The sequence below is a fragment of the Halichoerus grypus genome, chromosome 5 (genome assembly GCF_964656455.1).
Source record: "Halichoerus grypus chromosome 5, mHalGry1.hap1.1, whole genome shotgun sequence".
NCBI classification, from domain to species: Eukaryota; Metazoa; Chordata; class Mammalia; order Carnivora; family Phocidae; genus Halichoerus; species Halichoerus grypus.
In genome coordinates, this window is record NC_135716.1 from 16484601 (window position 1) to 16502406 (window position 17806).

General features: G+C 45.0%; 1 protein-coding gene across 1 annotated transcript in view; it reads right to left on the reverse strand.

The window, feature by feature from the left end:
• Window positions 1–14946, reverse strand: part of FER1L6 (fer-1 like family member 6) — a 108718-nt gene extending 93772 nt beyond the window's left edge. The window contains exons 1-7 of the mRNA XM_036116664.2: window positions 14871–14946; window positions 10762–10882; window positions 7781–7835; window positions 7553–7684; window positions 5503–5565; window positions 1687–1765; window positions 284–440 (exon numbers count right to left, since the gene is read on the reverse strand). Coding sequence (XP_035972557.1) covers window positions 284–440; window positions 1687–1765; window positions 5503–5565; window positions 7553–7684; window positions 7781–7835; window positions 10762–10882; window positions 14871–14946 — 683 coding nt within the window. The remainder of the gene's footprint in view (window positions 1–283; window positions 441–1686; window positions 1766–5502; window positions 5566–7552; window positions 7685–7780; window positions 7836–10761; window positions 10883–14870) is intronic.
• Window positions 14947–17806: the final 2860 nt, after the last annotated feature.

Genomic DNA, 17806 nt, shown 5'->3' on the forward strand with positions numbered 1-17806 from the left:
GCCAAATTCAGATAAATAGGATAAGCTCAGGAACAGCTTATCTATTTTGGGTTATTATATGGAGACAGGCGGTCCTTGTCCTAGAAGCTGACCTCCCAAAGACTAGTGACACCTTTGATAAGACACATCTTGGTGCCTCTGATAGAGCAGAATCCCAGGTAGACAAGCCATGAACTTGGCAGTTCTCATGTGCCCACAAGGAAAGGGAGGGAGAGGGAGGAAAGAGAAATGGAACCTGGGACATATCATTTCTCTTGCACGACCCTGGATGGGCCTGTCTCACCTTTCTATTTGCTCCTCGGCATCAGAGGTTTTGGGGTTGGTCTTCAAGACGTCGCCTTTCCCAGTCACACTGATGTCACACTTCAGGTACCCCTTCGTGCCAGTCCTGATGTCGCCAGGGTCTGTGAGCAGGGCCCACTTGTCACAGAACTGATGACCTGTAAAAGCGTCCTGACAGCTCCGATTCCCCGCCCAGCTGGACCCAGCAGGTCTGTCCCACACCCCAGGCCTCCCTGGATCTGCTCCCTGGGAGGCAGCAGCTCTTGTCAGTATCCCCAGCCTCGTGCTGCCTCCCTCCCCTCCTTCCCTCCTCCCCTTTTGTTCCCACCCTCTTCTCTCTCTCCTCCAACCTGCCACAGGTATTTGGAAAGCCTTCCACCCAGCGCTAATCACCTAGATAGGTTCTTAGCTTGGACAGGCTAGGAGGACATCAATGGGGTAAAGAAGTCACATACTCTTTCACAGGCTGTAAATGGGGCTCATGGATCTTTTTGTTTGGCCTACACTGTCAGTCCAAACTTTAAAAGCTCTTACAAAATCTAGACCTCTGGCTTGTCTAAAAAAAATTGTTAGATCTGCCAATACAGAATATACAGTTCCACGTGTTTGCAGGTGGGAAGGGAGCTGAGAAGCCACTGCTCCTTTCATGTGGGCTGTGAGCCCTCCTGTTCCCCACAGTCCGCAGCACCCCTTAAGGTATTAACCCCAACCACTGCACTCCTGGCCCCCAACTCATGCGAGTTGGAATTGCTTTGAAGAGAAGGGAGCTTTCATGAGAAGATCTAGATTTGTTGACGGCCCTCTTACTTATCAGCTCCTGACCTTGGACAAATTACCTGCCTTCTCTGAGTTTCACTTTCCTATAAATCAGAGATAATAAGAATTACCGTAGCAAACCCTTATATGGCATGCCACAGCCATTACTCTGAGCTAGGTTCTATATGAAGCACTTTATATATCAACTTAATCTTCCAACAACCCTGGAAAGGAGGTACTATCTTATCTTCATTTTCTCGGATGAAGAAGCTGAGGTGCAGAGAAGTCAAGTCAGTTGCACAACCATGAAAGAGCAGGGTGGAATGTGAAGCCAGGCAATCTGGCTCTGGAGTCCATATGTGTAACTCCTATGCCACTGTTTCTGCCCGTGTCACACAGCATCACAGCACAAACTTACAGACGGAATTTGTTGGGGGAAGAAAACTGCTCAGAAGTATGGACATGAAAGATAATGTTGTCATTAGATGGTCAACGTTGAGGAAAAGAGCCGGGTTTGCTCCAGTTGTGTAATTGGTGCTCATCTGATTGAATGAGTGGGTCAGTGGATGGGTACATGAATGAGTTGACCTCCAGGTGTGGCAAACTGGAGATGAGTAAGGGAGAGATTGGGAAGTGATGCTTCCTTACCAGGCTGGTTGTACACAGTCCCCAGGTCTACTTTGAAGGAGCCGATCAATATGCTGCCTATCAGCTTGTGGTGAAAAACCTGAGGAGAGATGGAGCAGTGAGTTGGCTGCACTAGATTTCTCTTTGAGGATAAATCTGTGAAATGGGTTCATGACCCCTCAGCAAGGATTCGAGACCGTGACGCTTGTCTGGCCTTCACTCTTGTCTGGAGCACAGTGACATTTGGTCATCAAGTGAAAAGGGCATCCAGAAGTATCTCACCTGGACCTCTTCCTCCTAGCAGGTTTTCAGCTATTGAAGGACACCTAACAAATCTCACTCTCTGAAAAGTATCTTTTTAAACCAAAGTGAGCTCTGGTACAGCCCACCCTTCAACACCCATCTCTGCCTACTGAAACTCTACCTATCCTTCAATGCCTAGAGCAAATGTTGCCTCCTCCAAGCAGCCTTCCCTGATCCCCCACAGCTGAAAGTCCCCTTTCTCTCCTAAACTTCCACCACACTCTGCTCACAACTTACTCAGAGAACTCATCGCATATAGCTTTGAGAAGTTTGGGACATGTACAATAGTAAGAACAAAGGAAGTGGTCATCCTCAATGTTTTGTCTGATCAGAAGTCAGCAGCAGATTGCCTGGCTGGTGACAGCAACACACTTTAATGCAGTGCTATCAGGTTGAGGAAGCTCTAAAGGAAAGCAGCAGACCTGGCACGGGGTCCAGAAGGCACACTGCATAAGAGACTGCTGAAGAAGCAGGAGTAGTTTAACCTTTAACTCAGAAAAGAGAAAACTGGGGGTGTGGAGGTGGGGTAATGGTAACTGAAGTGTTTTCCAATCTTGGAAACACTGCCATGTACAAGAGGGAGTAGGTTCCCCATGTGGATCCAAGTCACACGAAGAGAGACTCAGCTCACTATAAGGATAGGTTTTATAACGGAACTTCCCAGTAATGAACAGGCTTTTCTAGAGATAGTGACCCGTCCATCACTGGATGTAACCAAGCAGTGTGCCAAAACCCCATGTCAGAAAGGTGGCGACAGGGGTTCCTGCACCAGCTGTGTTAGACTAGAGGGTCTCTGGGCTCCCTTCTATGACATTCTATGAGTTCCTTGAATCAGAAACAGTTTCCTACTTTCTCCACCCACCACATGCATGGCCTTGTTCAGAATAGGTATTCAGTAAACATTCACTGAATTAATGAATGATTGACTGATCAAATGATGGATGAGTGGAAGACTTATGTGGTTTCTAAACAGCTCCTTTTGGTGGAGGCAACTAATAAAAATAAATTCAATTGACTTTAGGAAATGAAGAAATGACAGCCCTTCCAATCTCCCTTTCTACCCTTACTACCTCGCCCAAACTTTGTAGGGGAGTTAAGAGAACTGAGGGCAAGTAAGGACAGCTTGGCTCGAGGGGAGGAGTTATTTAAGGCCACATATATAAAGCTCACTCCAAACCTCCCCATGCTTGCAGTTGCTAATGTGGCTTCCCAAAGGCCCCAGCGAGAACATAAGCCTGATTCAGGCTCTCTTCTTAGGCCAAAGGCATCTGGGTCCCTGTGGGCACAATGGGACATAAGAGCCCACATGGGTCTTTAAATAACACAGGAGGCCTCCTCAAATTATCCATCCACCCAGTCTGAGCGCCAGGTGTGGGCAAGCATGAGATTACAGGGACTTCAGGGAGTATCACACACAGAGTGCTGGGGGCCCTGCATGCCTGCGGTCGCTGTCAAAGGAAGATGGTCTTTGGCACCACCATGGTCTGGCTACAGCCTCTCTATCCCAATAGTATCTGCTTACTGCACTCCACCCCCTTCTTGTCCCATGTTGAATTTATTTTGGGCATGTTGACTTTTAGTTCATGAACTACCAGAAAACTTGTATTAAATAGGCCCCTCCAAGGGGAGTTTTCCCTTTAAAATCTTTGGTCTCTGTCCCTAAGGGTCATTTGGGGATCCCAAAGTATTCTCTTCTTCCAAGTTAGGGAAAGAAAGAAAGGCAATACCAGCTTTGGTCCTCAGTCTAAAAATCCATGGTCCCACAGAAAGCCATGACCCTTGTCTATGCTATGGTATAAAAATCTAGCTATTAATTGTTTGTCTGAAATCTAGACAGTTCCTTAGGGCCCAGCTACACTGCCTATCTCACAAACAGGTGGTTGCCAGAGCTATGCAATGTAACAAAGTCTGAGGCAATGCCCCAGGTCCCAGAATATATTCTGTACCACTTGTCATCATGCCTAAAATTCAAATTAAGAATATTTGGCTTGGGCGCCTGGGTGGCTCCCTCGGTCAAGCATCCAACTCTTGATTTCAGCTCAGGTCATGATCTTAGGGTTGTGAGATCGAGCCCCGCAATGGGCTCCACGTCGAGTGTGGAGTCTACTTAAGATTCCCTCCCTCTCCTGCTGCCCCTCCCCGCTCATGCTCTCCCTCTCTAAAAAAATTAAAATAAATAAATAATGTTTGGCTCTTATTTTTTTAAGAATGTTTGATTCTTGATAACTTTTCATTCTTCAAGAGTCACATTCTTCAAGTGCCCCTGAGAAAGAGAATATAATAATTCCACTATTACCTAAGACTTAAAGCAGGACCTATATATTAATATGTTATATATGTTTATATATATATATATATATATATGACTATGTACATATATAAAATACATAATAAATATAATATAATATAAATTACAGAGATGGGTGGATGATAAGGACAGGCAAGGAAGTCTCCAAGACAAGTTTTGCCATCTTCAAAATTCTAACTAGAGTTGCTGTCACTGCAAAGGAAAACATTTCCTCACTCTCCATATGTCTTGCACTGGTACTTAAAGTATGGAGTCTGTCCTTTCAGAACCATTAGGAGGAGAGCGCTTACCCTTCCATGACCCACTCTGCCTCTCTCAGGCATGCATAGCCATGCTAACCTCTTCATGGGAGAAGCAGTGATTTCCCAGACTGGTGAGATAAATGCAGTCTGTCACCCACTGGTCTCTCTGTCCCTTTGCTGAGTGATGTGAGGTTGGTATCAATCTTGTCTGGCCCCCATTTTCTCTGAAGTACTAGCCCTTCAGCATGGGCACTCTCCCTTCCCGTTCCTGTCCTCCATGTGGTGGACCACCTGGATAAGGTGCCTGGCTAGACCAAGAAGCTTCTCTGTCTCTACTGTTCAGACATGATCTGTGGAGACAGGAAGTCACCCGTGGAGCTGAAGAAGGGTATGTGCGGCAGACACAACCCCCCATGAACAGGTCCGAAGGTCTACGCTCAGAGGCAGCTAGGAAGAGGCCAAATGGCAACCACTTGCTCCAAATCATGTCCTCTGATCCAGCATTACTGATATATTTGGTTCCTTCCTGATGCCTTTTCCTACTTCTCTATTTATTACCAACTACGAGGGGGGAGCAGTGTGATTAATTATCATTAGTGTGGATATCATCCCAAGAGAGAAACACTAACATTTCATCTCATAAAAAGAAATAAATTGACTCAAAATGGCAATCTGTCAAGATGACATTTGAAGCATGTGTTGCAAGTTCCCACATTAGTAAACTCCACAATTCAATTCATGATAGCTTGAGAGTAGCTTATAACTTGTTTCCAAGAAGCACAAATTTCCTTGAGGAGGTTTTCCTTCTCAAATTCCTCCACATTAGTTATTTCATGTTCCATTCTGTTGGTTTTGAACTTACCATCCCACACTCACCCTCCCAAACCTATTCACCCCTAAGCAGGCTGAGCTGTTCTAGAGAGTTCCCAATACCTAGAATCTCTCCCATCACCCTCCCACTTCCATCACCAATGATATACTTACTGAGATTTTGATGATCTTGTCAAAAAGATGCAGTTGGGGTCCAATGAAGTCAAAGACAAAGTACTAAAAAACATAAAGTTCATTCTGACCATAAATTCCAGGCTTGCATTTAAGAACTTTATTACTGGACTAGTCGTAGATTTCTACCGTTTTAACCAATTGCTGCATGGTCCTCAGTAGCATGGATATACCATAAATCAATTGGCCATCCCCTATTTAGGGTCACCTAAATTCTTTCCAATTTTTTTTTCAAATGCAAAAAAAAAATGCTGTCATCTCCATCTTTGCACAGGATATACGTGAATTTTCCTCTAAAATGGACATAAAATGTGCAATTATTGGGTCATGGCTTATGTGCATGTAAATATCTAATAGATAATATGAAATTTCTTTCCAAAGGGGCCAAGCCATTTTACATGCTCACTAGCAGCATATGAAAAAGCCATTTCCCCATCCCCTGCCAACCCTTGATATTGTCAATTCTCTTAATTTGTTGGCCTATAAATAATGATGGGTGAAAATCAGAGTGTGGTTTTAATTTGGGGTGAACTTGATTAAAATCTAATTGTCTCAGGATTTTTCAGTTTCAAACATCTTTGTGGCCATTCCCAAGACTGACCAGGAAGAGAATGAAAAGAAATTATGGACAAGGAGGACTTCTAATTTTAAGAAAGTGATTGAATTTTAGAGTTGAAGAAATTCTCTAGACCAGTCTCTCTATTCTACAGATAAGAAGACTGAAGACCAAAGGATTTAAAAGACATGCCTAGATTCAGACAGCTGGTTATTGCTGAGCCTGAGAGCACGGCTCAGTTCTCCAGAAATTATCACACAAGCGTTCAAGTATAGATGTTTCACCATTTGAACTTTACCCAGTACCTCCCAAATGTGAGGTAATATTCTCCTAAGATGTAGAACACTGGGGTGGTGTTTTGTTGTAGGTTGCGTCTTTTGGGGACTGGTAGGGGTGGGGGAGGCAGGACCAGGAAGTTGCTTCGTGGGTTGTTTGTTTTTGAGCTTTAGGGTGGAGGAATAATGCAAGGACCTTAGAGATGAACAGGACAGCAGTAGGAAAGGGAGAACTGACTACTCACAGCCTGGTTTTAAACAGCAGAACAGAAAAACCAAAATGTGGAAATTGAAAGATGCCATGATACATCATAATAAGAAACCTTCAAAATGGCAGTCCCTAGATATCAATGACAGGCCACATTACATTCAATGTCTTCTGTTTAAGAAAATGGGAAAATACACATGATATTTCAGGAAGCTTTTCATATATATGTTCAAACTTTTAAAGAGTTGTGTTGTTCAGAATTTCTTTTATGTGGAAAACTCACATGAAATTCCTCGTTCGGATATATGAAACGTTGTGAGTTCCTTGGACCAATAAATTAGTTCCAATGTTTATTGTTTTCTGCTGAGTTTCACATTTCAAACTCAATTGCCTCACACAGTTAACAGCTCAAGTGGGATTTGGTTATTTTCTGTTGATTTCATTTTCCATGGTCTCCCTTTTCAATTACTACTCCCATTAGGGAAATAGTTAAGAGTTTGCTGCATTTTTTGTATAACATTTAGAAGCTTCCTGTCTCTCTCTGATGTTTTTCTCTTTGATGTTCACAATTTTTACACTGCTTAGAAAAACCCGTCTGCTTTCCTTTCCAAAGCAACATGCCTATTTCAAAATTAATAATTAAATTTCTAGTGTCTCTTTCATGAAAAAGATGTTTATCTTCTTCATCACCAACACTCAATACATTTATTGAACTTAAAACCAGAGCTTATAATGGGTGAAGATGAGCATATGAGAAATAAGAAAATGGGTATATTGAAAACACAGCAATGAATTTAAAATCAGTAGGAATTCCTCCCCTCTCCTTTTCATCATCTTTTTGTGAAACTCTATGGGGTTGTTTGTAAGGAGGCTCAGAGGGTTTGCCAAGGCTTACACAAGTCGTGGGAAGCAGTGAGGAGGGGCACAGCTTTCCCACAGATGGGAGTGGAGGGAGAATTGGTGGGGAAGATGTTGGTGACCTCCACGACTTACTTCATTGTAAAATGGGCTGTTGGTTCCTTCCTTCACTGTGCTTTGCTTCTTCTCGTCCCCGACCTCAATGATCACAACTGGATCAATGTTCTCACCCACCAGCTGGCGGGCCTCAGTGACGGTGATGGCAATCTACAACACAAAGCAACACGTATGCACTCTGGACCTTGCTGTTCGTTCACACAAGAAGAACCGGGGGAGGCTGGGCAGGAGGAGTCATCCACTTACTTGATAGTTTTGGGACCTGACCTCCCCATCATGGATCTTAGTCAACAGTTTTGATCTATTAAAAGAAAGTTTAATGTATTTGTTTAAGTAAGAACATACTTTAGATCCATAAGCCATGATAATATTTTCCCAGGTATATTTAAGTAGTTTTATTAATACTGTATCACATATTCTCTCTCCATCTCTGGAGGAGATAAATGTAAATAAACAAGTGACTTAACCTCTCTATGACTCAGTTTCTCCATCCTAAAAGTGGAACTAATAATAGCACTTACCACACGAGGTAATTGCTACAAGTGAATGATATAATGCATGTAAAGGTTTAACCCAGTGCTTGGCAAGAATAAATGTCAACTCTTATTGTGAGTATGATTATCAGTATCATTTATTTTTTATACAGAATGAGAAACTGAGATGCCTCAGCAAGTCAGTGGCAGAGCTGGGTCTACATAAAGATCTCCCTTATCTCCTGTCTGATCCTATCCACAAGACTTCTTTGCCATTTCCTTTTTTTTTTTTTTTTAAGATTTTATTTATTTATTTGAGAGAGAGAGAGAGAAACAGCATGACGGGGAGAGGGTCAGAGGGAGAAGCAGGCTCCCCGATGAGCAGGGAGCCCGATGTGGGACTCGATCCCAGGACTCTGGGATCATGACCTGAGCCGAAGGCAGTCGCTTAACCAACTGAGCCACCCAGGCACCCCTTTGCCATTCCTAGTAAATATAACAACCCTGAGTTTTGTGATTGCTTTTGAAAGAATTAGTAAAAGAGAAAATTGGAACGAACAACCTAGATGCCATCTCAGTGAGATTTCACATTCCAGGGGATTTCATTTATCTGGACTATCATAAGTAATTGGAAACAGATGTGCAACACCTGGGTATTTAGAAACTGATAATGGTAGGAAGAGGTGAAGAATCCCTGTCGTCACCAAGGCAGCAATGAGTGGGAAATGAATGAGCTTGAGTTCCTATTGAATTTTATTCTCTTGCCTTCTGAAAATACCATCTTGCATTTGACTTCATCCCTTTTCTGCTGATTATAATTGAGTCTAATAGAGAACAGAGTAAGCTAGTAAAAAATCTCAAAGCTTTGGAGTCAGACTGATCTGAATTAAAATATTTGTTTTTCCCAATTTTGTGATGTTACGCTTAATTTCCTCATCTGAAAGTGGAAATAATAATTCTGACCACATAGGGTTATTCTAAGGATTAAAGGAGATAATGCATGTAGGGAAGGGTAGATATCAAAAGGTATATACGTTCATTAATAAAATGGCAAATTCATACTGACCATTTACTGTGTGAAAGTGCTTTCCTGGTCTCAGAGGATAAACAGGTGAATGAGCTAGCAACCTGGCCCTTGCAGAGCTAGCAATCTATCCCAGGGAGAGAGGACCAAAGTATATCAAGGAAGAACTAGTAAATGTAAAATGTGTTGTAGAAAAAAAAAAATGTGATACAAGTTCAAAGAAGAGAGACATTTCTGAGAGTCCAGGTAAGCAACAAAGACTTTACTGCAGAGATTAGATGTCACTTGAGCATTAGTTGGTGGGTAGAATTTTGATGGATGCAGAATGCACTAACCAGGGAAAAAGAAAAAGTCTTCTCCTCCTTACTTCTTCTCCCCCTGCTTTCCTCATTCAGTATTGTTATTCTGGTGAAGTAAATCACAAGGGATCCCTTCAAGGATATTTAAAAATAATTGCAATCCTGATTCAGGGGACTTGGGGGGCCATGACTGTCATGGTGCCATATAGGGAGAAGGAGATACTGCAGTGAGGATATGCATACAAATTTCATGTCTGCTTTTAAGAGTCAACCTTTCAGCTATCACCATCTCAGATTTCCAGCTCTTTCCCAACCACCCTCTACCTCTTACACATATCTACTGTGTGCTATCCTGCCATGGCCCAGTTACAATTCAGGTTCTGCCACACAGGGAAGGACTAATATGCTTTATTGATAGTAAGAATTCTGAGCAGAAATAGAAGGGAGGGCGTGAGGAACTACCATGAGTAAGAAAATGACATAAACAAATACGGTAGACTGAAGACATCAATAGCCCCAAGTATTAGTTACCTTGGATCTATGCTCTTTGCCTTGTAACTTGTAGTCTCTCATTCTGACATGGGCTGGACTTGTGACTTGCATTAGCCAATAGAATGCAGCAGAAATGATTTTTGCTAATTCCAAGCCTAGGCTCAAGAACCTTTGTGTACTTCCACCCTGCCTTCCTTCTCTTGAAACTCTGCCATCACCACCATTGGAATAAGCTTGGACTAGCCTGCTAGAGGATCTAACACCATATGGAGGAGAGCTCAGTGGTCCTGGGTGAAGCAATCCTAGACCAGCCTACCACCAGCCAACCCTCAAACTAAAATCAGCAGAGTTACCAGTGACCACACACACATGAGTGATGGATGTATAACTATCTGGAACCAGTAAAGCTAACCAACTAATTCATAGATTCATAAGCCATAATAAATTCTTGTATTAAGCCTCTGAGCTTGGGGTTGTTACACATGAAGCGCTAACTGATAATAGCAAATCACATGCAAAAGGACAGTTTGTTCTGACTTTTCGTTGGGTAGGATAAACACTTGGGACAAACACAAAGCTAAGATATCTGGCAGCTTGATGAATTAAAGAGCAGGTGAGGGACTCAGGTCCTGAGTCTGTCTCCTGTTGTTCCTGTCATTCCTGAATTACGAGGCACAGCAGGACCTTAACTCAGGGGATTGAAGACCAGAAGCTGGTAGAGCTGAGCCCCTGGCCTGCTGAAGGCTGACCGGAATCAAGAGGCCAGCACTGCCGTAGAGGATATGAAGTAGATACAGACATCTGTCTTCCTGTCTTAGACATCTGGCTCCTTGCGGACAGTGATCAGGTATTATTCTCTGTTTCCCAGAACCTGCAGACGTGCCCCCCCCATGGGAGGTACCCAGTAACGTGCGCCGACTTCCTGCACCAACACTGTACCTTCTCTTTGGAGGAGTTGAAGGGATAGGAGTGACAGATTCCTGATCATAAATAAAATCTCCTCCTGGTCCTTCCTGGTGAGAAGACCCCTCCTGTGGTGCCTCTGCTTCACTCTGGCCATCTAGAGGAGCAAACAAAGGAAGAAAACTGTCAATTATGACATACACAGAGGTGACCTGAGCCTCAACTGTCCAGCACTATGCCAATCATCATAAGGAGTACAAGGAGCCTATAAGACATTCCCTGCCAGCATGAAACTTAATATCTCACTGGCAGAAAAGAAAGGCATGTACCTTAATTTTTCTAAAAAAAATATTCATCTTGTTTCTAAAAAAAAAAAAGAGTAGACGTATATGCATGGTATTGTGGAAAGACAACTGGATTATGAACTTAAAGACATGCTTTCAAGTCATGACCTTGCCACAGTGGACCTTCAGACAAGTCATTTATTCCCTCTGAACCTCCTCAGTAAAAGGTAATGTGCATAAGAATCACCTGGGAAACTGTTGAAATGCAGATTCTGATTCAGTAGGTCTGGGGTGGAGGCCAAGATTCTGCATTTCTAACAGCAATGGTCCATGTAAGTCTGTTCCTGCTGTCTGAGGGCCAATTTTGAGTAGAAAGGTGTCCTAGGTTGAATTATATTTCCCAAAGACCTCAAGTCCTAGTCCCCAGAACCTGTGAATGTTACTTGGAAAAAGGGTCTTTGATTAAATTAAGGATTTTCCAATGGGGAGAGTATCCGGGACCATACAGGTAGGTCCTAGTTGCAATCATATGTATCGTTGGTTACAAGAGGGAGGCAGAGGGAGAACAGAAGAATGCAATGTGATCACAAGGCAGAGATGGGCCAGACGCTGCCACCCCAGCCATTGGAAGATGGAAGAGGGAGGAATCAGATACTCCCGAGGGGGTGAGGCCCTGCCAATATTGTGATTTCGGCCCCGTGATGCTGATTGTGAATTTCCCGCCTCCGTTACTATGAGAAAATTAATGTGGGTTATTTTAAGCCACCCAGTCTGTGGTCATTTGTTACAACGGCCACAGGAAATGAATGCACGAGTGCCCAGAAAATTTAAATGAATGGATAGTAAACATATTCTTTAGACCTCCTCTTCCCCCACTGAGGGCTTCTGATGTAATTGATCTGGGATGTCGCCCAGATGTCCATTTTTTTTTTAATCCCCCCAGGTGATTCTAATGTGTAGCAAAGCTTAAGAACCACTTCTCAGACAGATTTTTGACAAAAACCAAAGAGTGTGTGGAATTCTCTCAGGCACTAAGAGACTGCATGGTGAAGTTCAAAACCCTGACTCCAAAGGTTGGGCGGAAATCCCAGCTCTGCCACTTTCTAACTTTATGTTTTGGGGCAAGTTACTTCGCTTCTCTCAGCCCTGTCGTCCTCACCTATAAAGCCAGGCAAGGCCAATGTTACCTACCTCACAGAGGTGTTATTTTTTATTGTCTATTTTCTTTATAGCACTCTTCTCAACCTGTAATGCGGTTACCTACTCAGGTCTCAATAGATAAAAGAGGCTCCCCCATCCCCCCCCCCAGAACAGGATGATTTGAGGACTTTATACAAAGGTGTGGGTACAGGAAAATCACAAAGAGTTGTGCATCTATCTGGGGCTCACAGCAGCCAAGCTGTTTCTGTTTGGAGGCCCCAAAAATGAGGCAAGAGAGCAGTTACCAGAACCTGGAAGGAGAGGAAGTCAGGTCCAGTCGGCTCCCTACAACCCTTCAGTTGAGGGACACATCCAATCACTGGATCTGAGCTCATGCTCCTCCCTCCCTCATCCTTCCTGCTGAGGCGCCCCACTGGGGAAGGGACCTGGGTTCTGCATCAATACAGGTCAGCCTCCTGGGACCGAGAACAGGTGGAAAAGGGTGGAGCATTGATTTGGGAAAGGCAAACAGAAGAGTCCTACACAGGGTGATCCTCCCTCTAAACTACCCGAGGGCACTGTTCTATACCAGAATCTAGCGCAGAACCCAGCACTCAGCTTACAGTCCATTAGCATTTGTTGAGGAAATGAATGAATGGTTGATCATGGGAGGGACTCAGTAACTTTGGGTAACTAATTAATGGATGGGTTAGGATCATTGGAATTTTATGAAATTTAAGACATAGCCACTATGCCTCAAATACACGGATATGAGAGCCACTGACTTTGAGAATCGCCAAATACTTCATCCAGTAAAGCCCTAACTTCCCAGGCCAGGCCAAAAAGGAGAGAGTGTACTATGGACTTTGTTTTGTCAGTCTCCTACGGGGCAAGCCCCTGGCCATCAGCATAAATGCTATTTACTTTCTAGGAGGGGCCTGATTCCACTCTGCCCTGTTTGCTTTGTGGGCTAAAGACTCTAATTAGAATGAGCCTGGGGAGTCAGCTTCTCTGAAATGCCTCAGGTTGACTGCCCTAAATCTCCACCAGCTTGTTCTTTCCTTCCGTGCAGTCAGTAGAGGCTCCTAAGTGGAGGCTGACCCATGGAGTAGGAAAACCCAGGCTCTTGTATGAGATTGACCTCTGCTCAGAAGCCAGCTTCTCTGCTTCTTAGCTGTGCAACTTTGGGTAAGCACTCAACCTCTCTGCACCTCTATTGTACAGGAGCAAAGGAACCTACATTTCAGAGTCATGAATGATGCATGTCAACTAAAAAGCAGCAGGGACTTACTAAATGTGTCCTAAATATTATTTTTCATAAGGTCCTGAAAGTAAGGGACTGTCTCATTCAACCTTATGCCCCGGGACCTACTGCAGGGTCCTAATTTCAAGGACACCAGATAAGACCTAAAAGCCTTTTCCACCTATTCCCTGAGTAGGTAGCTTTAAGCCCTGTCCCCACTTAAAATGCCTCTCTCATCCCATCCAAGGATGACTTCATCGTTATTACCAACACTTTAGTATGAATAAGCGTCCATAGATTTCCACTGTAGGTTATATGTGAGGGCAGGAAATGGAGTTGGGAGAGAGGGACATGAAGCGACAGGGCACCCGCAGGGGGCAGCGGTGAAGGGCGAGGGAGGCCCCCCAAGGTGACAAGAGGGGTGAAGATAAAGCAGACCCACTGCACCATTTTGTTTTAGAAATGGTCCAGAGAGCTGGCCTTGAATTCGCTGTTGTCAGGGCCACTGGGCTGTGGACTCTAGGAGACCACCGCAGAACTGTCCATCGGAAGTGGTTAATCCTATCTGACTCAACAAACGTGTGTCTACCTGACGCCAGGCCTATCCCCACTGGCACGGTTCACACTGTAACTTGGGGATTCATTTGCTCTTTTGAAGATGCAAGTAGCCCATTCTGAGGACACAAAGTCAGACAGCCGGGACTGACATCCCAGTGCTGCTCACTGCTTCCTGGCCTGTGCTCTGGGTCTCAGGGCTGATTCTGAGCTTCGTGCAGCCACACAGGGTCCTGTGATCTGAAGGATCTCATCGCACTTGGCTCAATACTCTGCTATTGCCATCCAGAAACTTAATAATTTCTTAACAATGGCTTTGCATTTTCGTTTTCCATGGTGCCCTGCAAATTCAGTAGCTGTCCTTCCCACACTTGACTTACTCTCTCTGCATCTCTACAACCTCCTTCGTAAACCTGGGATAGCAACACCCACTGGTCGGATGATGGCGGGGTCGAATGGGACAATAAATGTAAACCTTCCCCTGTAGCAGCTGCTGTCCTCACTCGTATTTTTAAAATCTCCCTGGATCCTCCCCAAGGCGTGTGAGGTCGGCCCAGCAACCCCCATCGTGCCCACTTGCCAGAGGGAAAAGCCAAGAATCACAGCTGTGTTGTGATTCCTGGACCACAGAGCAAATCAGGACAGAAACAGGAGCTTGAACCTTGCCACTCTCTCCCCCTGGGGTCCCCTTCCACAGCCCAGCAGGTGCTCCCCCACCCCTGTTGGGCCCAGTGACCAGATGACCAGCAGCACTGGGGCGGACGCCGTACCTGTGACCGGCAGGGCCCGAAGACCCAGCAGACACCACACTTCCCACCTCACTCCCACGGAGGGAGAGCTCCATTCTCAGCCAAGGAGGGCTCAGCTCTGTGAGACCTGTAGGCGCCAGGGTAGTGCATTTTCCCCACCCCCAAAAGCCTCACCTTGGGCAGCCTTATTGGCTAGGATTAACCCCTTTTCTGCTTTCTTCTTCTTCTTCTTCAGCTTGAGCCCAAACATCCCCTTTCTGAAAAGAAGAAGAAAAACTAAATAACACTGTAATAGTAACTTCGAGGAATTCAGACATATAAGGAGGAAATACACACACACACACACACACACACACACACACACACACACACACACACACACACACAGAGTTCTCCTGGAAGCTGACCAGCCTCCTCTTCCACCCTGGATGGGGATCAAAAGACCAGTGTCAGGATGACCCAACAAGCTCTTCAGACAGCTCTACATTTGCAGAAACCATGAAGCCCCCCAGAAATTATGGGATCCACCTAGAACTTAAATGGGCAGAATATGAATACAAAGAGCCCCAGCCGGTATTTTGCTGTTTCTCCTCGCTTACTTGTACCAGGTATTCAAAATGAATGACATCACTTAATCATCACGGCAACCCTCTCTTGCCCATCTTATAGATGAGAAGGCAAGGCCCAGAGAGGGTAGGTAGTGTTTCTGAGGTCACACAGCTCTGAGCATCAGGACCACAGGAACCCAGGTTCTAACCGTTGGATGGCCTGAGCAGGTTACCCTGTGCAGAGTGAACACCCTTTCCAGAGCCAGGGTCCCAGGCCATTTCAAGGTCAGGAGACCCTGGGACTCACTGGGGTCCCACCACTAGTGCATGGTCTGTGCCCGGAATATCAGCTACTATTATTGTTGTCATTATTAGCTGTGAGCAGAAGCCACTTGGGGTCTCCTTCTATCCCAGGAAAGGGCTTGCTCCTCTGTCTTAACAGACAACAGAAGCATTCCACACACTCCTGAGAAAATCCTTTTCTAGAGCTGAGGGACTGAACACTGGATGGAAGGATGGATGGACCCAGTTCAGAAGAAAGTCCTGGCCTTGAGTCAGGCAGGCTGGTGAGCTGACCCTTGGAGGCTGGAGAAGGAATAACAAAGACAGAACAGAGGAGAAGGAGGAGAGAGCAGCAAACCCTCCCAGGAACACCCTGCGGTCCCAGAGCGATGTGAGGGAAGTGGAGGGCCATCGAAGTTGTCCGGTGTGCTTAGGAATATAGGCCTCATGAGGGGCTAAGACCAGGGACTCCACATCAGGCTGTCTGGGTTCTGGTCCCAGCACTATGGGCAGACTGAGCCTCTCTGCACTTTAGGGTCTTCATGCATAAGATGAGATAAGAAATGTAAAGCATTTAGCACAGTGCCTGGAACATACCTGTTGCTCAATAAATGTTAGTTATGCTTGTTATTATTGTAATGGGTAAGATTAGGACCAATGAGTGGAAGCTACTAGGTGAAGAAATTCACTCCATTTATTTATTTATTCATTTACTTACTTATTTGTTTACTTTCTTTTTATATCCTGCCTTAATTCAACTGAGGAATTAAGGAGCCCTCCACATTGGTGTTGTCTGAACAGTGAAATGGACTGCATTGAGTGGGAGTGAGTTCCCTGTTCCTGGAGGTGTACAAACAAAGGCCAGCAACCACTGGAAAAGGATGTTGTAGAGAGGACAAACATCAGAAGAGGGGGACTGGCTTATGGGATTCTGGGGGTCCTTTAAGACCTTGAGATACAGTAGAATGGAAAAAATGGGCTCTGGAAGCGCCCAGACATGGATGGATTGGGCAAATCACAGTACTTCTCTGAGCCTCAGTTTCCCTGTGGGTACAAATTTATGGAAATAAATAATAAGGTACCTAACTTTACAGAATTGTGAGAATAAAATGAGGTGAAGTAAGCAAAGTACTGAGGGCAGTTCCTAGTATATAGAAAGTGCTGGAATGTGCCCTTTTTGGAGGTAGCATTTTCCCCTCTTTGATTTGCCATCATCTGTGATGCAAATCATTCTAAAGTCTCCCAAGAATCTCAGGAGAACATACACAAGGAGGATTTTCCTCTTCTGAAATTTCTTGAAGGCAACTTCCAATAACTTTTCGGTTTTCAAAAGAGAGTTACCAAGCAGAGGGCCAAGGTCAGTATCTTCCAAACCCTGACTTGCCATTGTGGTCTCCAAGGGCTCAATGCCATGACCATTTCATGGAGGCAGAATCTGATGTCCCTTGGGACTTGGCCAATGGGTTCTGCAGACTATTTGAAAAGGCTGAGCTTCTTCCATCAACAAACAGGAAGTCACTACTAATAAATGACAGTATCTACCACAGGGAGACTCGATGCTCCTGGAGGAAGCTGACATCCTCATCACAGATGGCCTCAGCATTCTGAATCTCCCATCGGGCAGCCGGTGACTGAGGCATTGAAGCACGCCTGAGGTGACTGGCGAGGGCAGAGGCAGAGAGAAAAATGGGTACCCCTGTCCCTCTGAAACCAGGAGCTCTTGGCCCTGTTGACCATTAGGGGCACCTCAGGAAGTTTAAAGGATACCAATGTTTGGAACCACTTTCAGAGATCTGTAATTGCTTTGGAGACAAACGAGTGCCGAGAAGCCTTGGCACAGCTCAGAGCCAGCTACCAAGGAAGCCAGAGAGCCTTTCGCAGTAATGCCCAATGGATTTACCACCAGCTCAGCTCTCCTGGATGCGTTGATATTTGTTCCACAAACACACAAGGTTGTTTGCCTGAAACCCTGAGTCAGTCATCAAGGGCACTCCCAGCGTGACTCCCAGCATGAAAGGCTTCTTGATGAAAATTGATTTTTTCCTCCTCAGCCCCATGACATCTGCAGTAGAGAGAAGGCATGGCTCACCAGCCCAGAATAATCATGCTGCTGGGAGACTGGGCAGCAGAAAGCGAACTGGAGACAGAAGACAGCTCACGGGCCTGCTTGCGTCACCTGTTAGCTCTCCCATTCAGGACCAGACACTTAACCCAGATGAGCACGCCTCATTCCCACGTGGGCATTTCTTACCCACTTCATACGGTGGCATCAAAACAGGA